This window comes from Colobus angolensis, unplaced genomic scaffold (genome assembly GCF_000951035.1).
Source record: "Colobus angolensis palliatus isolate OR3802 unplaced genomic scaffold, Cang.pa_1.0 Scaffold93, whole genome shotgun sequence".
Taxonomy (NCBI): Eukaryota; Metazoa; Chordata; class Mammalia; order Primates; family Cercopithecidae; genus Colobus; species Colobus angolensis.
This window is the reverse complement of record NW_012123265.1, coordinates 2,638,520-2,648,189: the sequence shown is the minus strand read 5'-3', so window position 1 is coordinate 2,648,189 and position 9,670 is coordinate 2,638,520. Positions and strand designations below refer to the sequence as shown.

The window sequence follows — 9,670 nt, the reverse complement described above, 5'->3', positions numbered from 1 at the left end:
GCATGTAATCCCAACACTTTAGGTCGCCAAGGCTGGCAGATTGCTTGAGCCCAGGAGTTCTAAATCAGCTTGGGCAACATAGGGATACCCTGTTTCTATTAAAACTTTTTTTAATGTAAAAATTAAAACAACAACAACAACAACAAATCTCACCGAAAATAACATCCAGAGTGTTCTAATACATTTGATTTTTTTGTTTTTTTTTCTTCCCAAGAAAGAGTCTTGCTCTGTCGCCCAGGCTGGAGTGCTGTGGCGCGATCTTGGCTCACTGCAACCTCTACCACCTGGGTTCAAGCAGTTCTCTTGCCTCAGCCTACCGAGCAACCAGGATTACAGGTGTGCACCACCACACCCAGCTAATTTTTGTATTTTTAGTAGAGACAGGATTTCATCAAGTTGGTCAAGCTGGTCTTGAACTCCTGACCTCAAGTGATCTGCCCACCTCAGCCTCCCAAAGTGCTGGGATTACAGGTGTGAGCCACCATGCCCAGCTTAGTTTCTCTCTTTTTACAAAAGAGAGAAAGTAAGGCAAAAAAAAGGCTGGTTTGATATGGTCAATCAGTGCTGACTGCTGATTAGTACCCTGAAGATGTGTAATACTAGGAGTCTGTTCCCAGCATCTCCCCCTATAGTTGGAGATTATTTAATTGGTATCAAAGTTAATTATTTATTAGCTTAGGAAATGTGCAAAGTATTTGCCTTCCGCTCAGTTTCTGTTGAGCACTTCATAAATTATGAAGCCATTTCATATCCATTATCCTGTTTTAACCTGGCTCAACCCTAAGAGATAGAAAGTTTAGACTTTATCATCTCTGTTTTCCAAATGAAGTGAGAGATGTAGAGAGGTTAAGTGATTTGCTCAAATTCACGTGGTCTCCAAGTGGTGGCACCAGAACTAGCATTCAATCTTGTGACTTTCCTTTTAGTATCTTTCCATTAGACATGCTGTCTTTGAAGTCTGGTCAGTGCTTCATTGTATGCTTTTTCTTTTAACACAGACTCAAACAAAGGACTTTTTATTCCCTTCCCCAACCGGGAAATAAAGGATTCCCTAAGTACTTCTGCAACTCAGGGCAATGGTACACCTGATCAGAAATTAGACACCTTCCCACTGGGGACACAGGTAATGTATTCACTCTCCTACTGATCTGTTGGCTAGTCAATGATTAATACTGATAATTCAATGGGCTCTCAATTATTTATGAAGGTCTCAGAGGACTTGTTTGAAGGCATTTTAGACCCTTTTAAAGGAAAGGGCAGGACAGAATGCAGAGTACCTTCTCCATTAATTTCAATCTCCCATTTCCCTCTCTCTCACACTAACCTGTTATCTAATGTCATATATTTATACATATAACTTTAGCATATCTATGACAGGCATTTTGGTCCTCAAACAGGAATGCAACTGTTACAGTTTTTGGCTGGTTTTAAATTTTCTCCTCTCTATCCAGTATCTCCATCTCCTGTTGTCTTGCTTCTTACATTTTCTACCTCTGCCCTTTAATGCTGAGTCTTACATTTTAGGTATGACTTTCGCAAAGCTGCCTCTTCAATGTAACAAAAAAAGTAAAGTTTAAGGGGTAAAGATGGCATGGAAGTTGTGGGCAATGGGAAGATAGAGATCATGCAAGATGGGGGAGTAGTGAAAAATAAGGTTTCATTGAAAAAATTAGTGACAGAAGGGATGCAACCATTATGTAAGGCTTGTTTGTGTGAGTGAATATGATACAAGGAGCAGAACTGACTACTTTATATTCACCTTCTCCCTTTCTTTGCCTTTTCTTTGATATATTTATGAACAATAAAATTGTAGAAAATAGCCAGGAGGAGAAAGAAAAGCAGGAAAGGCTCTGATTAATCCATAATTTGGATAATCAAGACTGAATTAGTAAAAAGTGCTATTCTTTTCAGTTCGGGTATAGACTGCCTTCACCTTTTAAAAAAGATAAGCATTTAATCAGTTTCTTTGTTTTTGGAGATTCTACTTGGGTGACTTAGAAACGATCTTAGTTACCATTTTTTAAAACCATATTGACTTAAGGAAATGGAGACAAAGAGTATTGCAATCTCCAGTTAAATAGCACTTCTTAGATTAAAAAGCAAACAAAAAAACTTCTCTGAAATTACTTCTTGAAGTGAGAAAAAAGGAAATTTAATAGTTTGCTGTATCTCTTTCATTTAAGAATTAAGGAAGTGGGATTTCTTTCTCTCCATGACTACCAAAAAGACACTGAATACTTTAAGATAATTTTTTTAAAAGCAAACCCTAGATGACTTTCTGTTTTGCTTCAATCCTTGCCTAGTTATGCCTCAGATTAATTTTCAGCCTATTAAAACTCCCTTAGCTATGGTGGTTGACAGCTTTACCAGCCGGTACAATAAGTATGAAAGTCCTTTAAACAGAAAAAGCAAAGTTGGAAAGTGGCCTCATCTACCTTGTATGCTGAGCTATCTAAAGCAGAGAAAGTACAGTCATTGTTTGCTATGTTCTTTACCTCCTAAGGATATTCAAGCAACTCTGGAATCTCCTTGTATTGTGACTATTTTATTTTTTATTTTTTTAGACAGAGTCTCGCTCTGTAGCCCAGGCTGGAGTGCAGTGGCGCGATCTCGGCTCACTGCAAGCTCCGCCTCACGGGTTCACGCCATTCTCCTGCCTCAGCCTCCTGAGTAGCTGGGACTACAGGTGCCGCCACCTCGTCCGGCTAGTTTTTTGTATTTTTTTTAGTAGAGATGGGGTTTCACCGTGTTAGGCAGGATGGTCTTGATCTCCTGACCTCGTGATCTGCCCGCCTTGGCCTTCCAAAGTGCTGGGATTACAGGCTTGAGCCACCGCGCCCGGCCGTGACTGTTTTAAAATAGACTTAAACTGGACCTTTGCTTAAAGATCTGTTTCCCTAACTTGCAAGGATAGTCTTTCCCATTAACAGGAAAGTATTCTGAACCCCTGGTCTAATAAGCTCACATTTGAACGCACATGGACTTCCTTCTACCTAAACTTTCGAACTTTTTTTAGACACAGGAAGTGGCAAGAAGGGAGATGCCAAGTGACAATCACCAGGAAGATGGTAAATATTTTGCTCACTGAGTATTTTCCCCCATACTAATCAGAGAAGTCTGGATGTGATGGGATTTGGGAGATGAAGATGTCTCAATACGGGGGCCCTATTTAGTCAAATAATTTCTGCTTTTGTGAGGGACTGTCCTGGATGATTAGTAACCTGTGGGACTTCTCTGCCTAAAGAGTGAATATTCTGACCTCCTTTGCTCTTGATTTTTTTTTGCATTGGCTGACTATTCTTTTTCTTACCTTTCTTGCCTTCTTTTGTATTCATTTTTTTATTCATCTATTTGTTTATCTCTACTAGTTTATAAGTTATATGCTTTTTCTATATTTTTAGTATTATTCCCCAAATGATAATATGTAGCGTTAACTTACATAATGTTTAAATTGTTAATACCTTAAGTCTTCTTTTACATAATTCAAAAACCTTATAGTACTTTATTTCATTTACTCTTTCCTGACTTATACGTTGTTATTATGAATTTTAATTCTCTATATTTTTAAAGACTTCACAAGATATTATGTTTTATATAGTCAATGTAGATTTAAATCTATCCATTTATTTAACACTATTTGCTCACTTCCTTTTTCTTCCCAGGCTTCCCTTCTGATATATCATTTTCCTTTCCTTATAGTGGTACATACTTTTATGTAGGTCTATTAGTGATGAGTTCTTTCAGCTTTTCTTTGTGTGATAATGCCTCTATTTCACTATCATTCTTGAAGGGTATTTTAGATGGGTGTAGATTTCTAGGCAATTCATTCTCTGTGTCTTTCTTCCCTTCCCACTTCCTTCCTTCCTTTTTTTTTTTTTTTTTTTTTGAGACAGGGTCTCAGTCTGTTGCCCAGGCTGGAGTAGAGTACAATGGTACAATCAGAGTTCATAATAACCTCAAACTTCTGGGCTCAAGCAATCATCCCACCTCAGCCTCCCAAGTGTTAGGACTACCACCACACCTGGCTAATTAAAAAAAATTTTTTTCAGCCAGGCACAGTGGCTCATGCCTGTAATCCCAGCACTTTGGGAGGTGGAGGCAGGTGGATCACCTGAGGTCAGGAGTTCGAGACCAGCGTGGCCAACATGGTGAAACTCTGTTTCTACAAAAAATACAAAACTTAGCCAGGCATGCCTGTAATTCCAGCACTTTAGGAGGCTGAGGCGGATGGATCACTTGAGGTCAGGAGTTGGAGACCAGCCTGGCCAACATGGTGAAACCCTGTCTCTACTAAAAATACAAAAACTAGCTGGGCATGGTGGCACATGCCTGTAAGCCCAGTTACTCGGGAGTCTGAGGCACGAGAATTGCTTGCACCTGGGAAGTGGAGGTTGCAGTGAGCCAAGACTGCACCACTACACTCCAGCCTGGGTGACAGAGTGAGACCCTGTCTCAAAAACAAACAAACAAACAAAAAAAGAATTTGTCTCCAGAATGTTATAGATTATTTACTGTTTACACAAAAGTCCCACATTTTATTGGTGGTGGTGGTGTTCCATGTGGAAGTCCTTTCATCACTTTATGCTACCATTAATCAGAATTATAAATCACCTCTTCCTGAGAGGTGTTTCTGGCAGAGAGTATGTTCAGTGAACAGAGGTACTCCCAGCTAGGCCACAAAGAATTCTTACCATGTTTTGTTTTTTTCCCTTGGTGGTGTTTAGAGTTCAGACACTACTCGCCTCGTCAGTCCACAGTCCGATCCCCAGAGAAGATGACTAGAGAAGGGTACCAAGTATCCTTTTTGGACAATAAGTCTTCAGGTTCTTCTCCAGAAAAGGAATTGATACCAAAATCTGATACTTTTCAGCTTACCCATGATGCCTCATTGAGTAAACGCCTGGATGTGGGTGATTCTAGCCAGATCCATCCCTATCAGTTACCTTCAGATGTTGGTCTGGAAAATTATGACAGTCATTATTCTCCAACTCTATCCCTGCATGGAAGTCTTGGTAAAAGGCCTCAGAGAAGCAAGAACTATCAAGAGTACAGCATAAAGCCTTCAAATAACATAAAGGCCACTGCTTCGCATTCCTGTGGAGACTTATTGACTTCTCTGTCAAACCCTGACTCCAGCACTAGAAGGCTTTTGAAGCTTAGTTCAGGTAACAGCTTCCTGTCAGTTTACAGCTCTTCTTCATAGGCATGAAGGTAGAAGATATAACTGAAAATTTTGGAATTAACCCTTCTGAAATTGTATTAGCATTTCTTAAGTTGTATTTTAGGGTCACCAGTGGTCCTTGGAACCTCCAGAAATCTATAGGGTATGAGTTTAACATGATATATATATTAGGGAAAATTTGTAGGAAAGTGAGCATCACAGCTACTTGCTATTTTAGTTAAGTAGCATCCCAGGACATCTAGTCTTTACTCACAGTCACTTCTATTTTGAGTTACTTTCAGAAGTTAGTTTCAGGTCGGGCACGGTGGCTCATGCCTGTAATCCCAGCACTTTGGGAGGCTGAGCCGGGCAGATCATGAGGTCAGGAATTCAACACCAGCCTGGCCAACATGGTAAAACCCCATCTCTACCAAAAATACACACACATACACACACACACACACACACACACACACACGCACTCACAAAAATAGCTGAGCATGGTGGCGTGCACCTGTAATCCCAGCTACTCAGGAGGCTGAGAGGCAGGAGAATTGCTTGAATCTGGGAGGCAGAGGTTGCAGTAAGCCAAGATCAGACCATTGCACTCTATGGGCAACAGAACAAGACTCCGTCTCGAAAACAGAAACAGAAGTTAGTTTCAGAGTTAGTGACGGAGATCACTCTTCTGTTATTTATTCAACCAAACTCATTGAACACCTACAGTGTCCCAGACACTGTTCTAACTCTGGAGATAAAGTAGCAAACAAAATAAAGTTCCATGTATATTTTACCATAATAAGACAATCCCTACTTTCTTTCTTTTTTTTTTTTTTTTTTTTTGAGACGGAGTCTCGCTCTGTCACCCGGGCTGGAGTGCAGTGGCTGGATCTCAGCTCACTGCAAGCTCCGCCTCCCGGGTTTATGCCATTCTCCTGCCTCAGCCTCCCGAGTAGCTGGGACTACAGACGCCCGCCACCTCGCCCGGCTAGCTTTTTGTATTTTTTAGTAGAGACGGGGTTTCACCGTGTTAGCCAGGATGGTCTCGATCTCCCGACCTAGCGATCCGCCTGTCTCGGCCTCCCAAAGTGCTGGGATTACAGGCTTGAGCCACCGCGCCCGGCCGACAATCCCTATTTTCATGGAGCTTATATTCTCATGGGGTAAGACACATGATAAACATTTTAACATGTAAATATATGTCAGGTTATGGTAAGTGCTGTGGAAAAAATTATATAAGGGCATAGAGCATGACAAGGAGGAGGTGATGCTTTAGACAGAATGGTCCAGAAAGCTTCTCTGATGAGGCACCATAAAAGTAGAGACTTGAATGAGTGTAAGCCATGTGGGTCTGGGAGGAGAACTTTCTAGACAGTGGGAATAAATGCAAAAGTCCTGAGGCTGGAACATACTTTTCATGTTCCAGGAACCTCAGGGAGGCCAGTGTGGCCGCAGCAAAGAAAGTAGAGTGTATAGCTGAAGTAAGAAAGATGCCAGACTTTTATCTGGGTGAGATCAGAAGGAGTTGGAGAGTTTGTAGCAAGGGAGTGATGTGATCTCACTTAAGAATTACTGTGAATGTCAGGTTGAGAATAGACTATGGGGAGCAGGGTAGAATTTTTTTTTTAATGCTTTAAGAGATTGGAATCAGCGTAACAGATGATGATGGGTTGGGCTAGACAGATAGCGGTGGAGGTGGTGAGAAGTAGTCAGATTCTGAATATGTTCTGAAGATGACACTCCATGGTTTGCTGATGGATCCAGGATGAAGTGTGGGAGAAAGGGTTAACAATGATTCTGTGGTTTTGAGTCTGAATAACTAGAAGAACAGAGCTTTCATTTACTAAGATGGAAAAGAATGGGAGATATAGATTTTAAGATAAATATCAAGAGTTGGGTTTTAGACATCTTAAGTTTCAGGTGCCTTATTAAAACTTTCCAGAGATGCCAATTTGGTAATTGGACGTACTAGTGCAGAGTTTAGGGAAGAAGGTATGTCTGGAAATATAAATTTGGAGATTATAAGTGTATGGGTGACAGTAAAACTGTGAGACTGGGTGAAATCTCACTGAAAGAGTAAATATAGATAGAAAAGGGATCTGAGGACTGGTCCTGAGCCCTCCAACAATTAGAAGTAGATGAAGAGAAACCATCATGGAGAGTGAGAAAGCAGCAGCCAGTAAGATAGAGGGGAAAAAACCAAGAGGAAGTGATATCCTGGAAGCTAAGTGAAGAATGTGTTTCAAGAATGAGGGAGTCGGCCGGGCGCGGTGGCTCAAGCCTGTAATCCCAGCACTTTGGGAGGCCGAGACAGGCGGATCACGAGGTCAGGAGATCGAGACCATCCTGGCTAACACAGTGAAACCCCGTCTCTACTAAAAAATACAAAAAACTAGCCGGGCGAGGTGGCGGGCGCCTGTAGTCCCAGCTACTCCGGAGGCTGAGGCAGGAGAATGGCCTAAACCCAGGAGGCGGAGCTTGCAGTGAGCTGAGATCCGGCCACTGCACTCCAGTCTGGGCGACAGAGCAAGACTCTGTCTCAAAAAAAAAAAAGAATGAGGGAGTCATCAATGCTAGGTCAAATGCTTCTTCTGACAGGGAGGGAGGAGGGAGCCTGGGACTGAGAAGTGATTATGGTATTTGGCAATGAAGAAGACATTAGTGAACAGCTTCAGGGGATGCATAAGAATGAAAGCCTCAGCCAGGCGCGGTGGCTCATGCCTGTAATCCCAGCACTTTGGGAGGCCGAGGCGGGTGGATCACGAGGTCAGGAGATCAAGACCATCCTGGCTAACATTGTGAAACCCCATCTCTACTAAAAATACAAAAAATTAGCCAGGTGTGGTGGTGGGTGCCTGTAGTCCTAGCCACTCGGGAGGCTGAGGCAGGAGAATGGCATGAACCTGGGAGGTGGAGCTTGCGGTGAGCTGAGATCCGGCCACTGCACTCCAGCCTGGGAGACAGAGCGAGACTCTCTCAAAAAAAAAAAAAAATAGAAGAACTGGGCACCACTAAGGGCACAGTTACAATAATGGTCATGAGTTTAAAGTTTGAAAGGTCAGAACAGATGCATTTTGTTCTCCAGCTGTGTTACCCTGCTCTGGTGTAATATGTGGACAGTTGGATTTAACCAGAGTTGGAGTTTTGTCAAAGAGTTGAGGATGTATGCTAGGGAGTGGTTATTATGACCCTTGGACTACAGGCCAGGTATGGATAGAAGTGAGACATGAGGGAGTCAAAGGGCAGGTTCATCTCTCATTCTATTTCCTCCACAGATCTGTATGCCACAACCCATTTCAACAGTGACCCTGCTCTACTCGTCAATGTAGAGCAACAATTATCTACCAGCCTCGGTGATTTAACACCAGCACATGGTTCTGTCCCAAACAATGCTGTCCTGGGAAACAGGACAATTCCTTTGCGGACACTGCTGTTGTCTCCTGGGACTTCAGAAGACAGAAAGATTTTTACTAAGAGGTCATTAAGCCCATCGAAGAGAGGATTCAAATGGAAGGACAATATCCTTGCCAACCTGAATCTAAAGCATGATTTCCAAGATGCTACAGGCAGTGAGGCAAGTGTTGGCTTGTTTGTGTTTGTGCAAGAAACATGTCAGGTTGAAGACCAGAATGAGGATTCTGTTGGGAGTGGAGGTGGTTCTGACCAACAGGGCTAGAAATTCAAAGAGATTTTTAGAGGCTGGTGGCTAATGCTGCCAAGCTAATGTCTGTTGAACCTTCTGCTCTTGGGAAAGTCATTCCCCCACTGCTGCCATTTTCTCACCTATATCACAGGGAGAACTGTCCCTGATCTACTTCCAGCTGAAGATTGAACTCTGTAGCATCTATGTTTACTGTCTCATCATATTTACACATTTGCTTCAGCCGCACATGAAATAGTTCTTACAAAAGCATTGCTTCAGGCTGGGCGCAGTGTCTCACACCCATAATCCGAGCACTTTGGGAGGCTGAGTGGGTGCATCACCTGAGGTCAGGAGTTCAAGACCAGCTAGGCCAACATGGCGAAACCCCATCTCTACTAAAAAAATACAAAAATTAGCTGGGTGTGGTGGCACGCACCTGTAGTGTCAGCTACTCTACTCGGGAGGCTGAGGCAGGAGACTCACTTAAACCCCGGAGGCAGAGGTTGCAGTGAGCTGAGATTGCGCCACTGCACTCCAGCCTGGGTGACAGAGTGACTCAGTTTCATAAAAAAAAAATAAATAAATAAAAGCATTGCTTTGCTTTTCTGTCTAGAAGTTAAAACAATTAAAATTTTTTTTCCAATGTAGCAGCAAACAGAAGATGAATTAGATTATCCAAGGGATTTTTAGCTGAAAGTAGTTCAGAGAATGAATGAAAAATCAAGAACCATTCCCACATAAACAGTATACATGTAATTCATTTTATAAAATATCCTAGTGACTGGGCGCAGTGGCTCACACCTGTAATCCCAGCACTTTGGGAGGCTGAGGCGGGCGGATCACCTGAGGTTGGGAGTTCAAGACCA

General features: G+C 42.4%; 1 protein-coding gene across 1 annotated transcript in view; it reads left to right on the top strand.

Moving 5' to 3' along the window:
- LRRC36 (leucine rich repeat containing 36) overlaps positions 1–9,670 on the top strand; it is a 58,878-nt gene that overhangs the window by 34,578 nt on the left and 14,630 nt on the right. The window contains exons 6-9 of the mRNA XM_011932061.1: positions 999–1,123; positions 3,017–3,068; positions 4,725–5,165; positions 8,437–8,735. Coding sequence (XP_011787451.1) covers positions 999–1,123; positions 3,017–3,068; positions 4,725–5,165; positions 8,437–8,735 — 917 coding nt within the window. The remainder of the gene's footprint in view (positions 1–998; positions 1,124–3,016; positions 3,069–4,724; positions 5,166–8,436; positions 8,736–9,670) is intronic.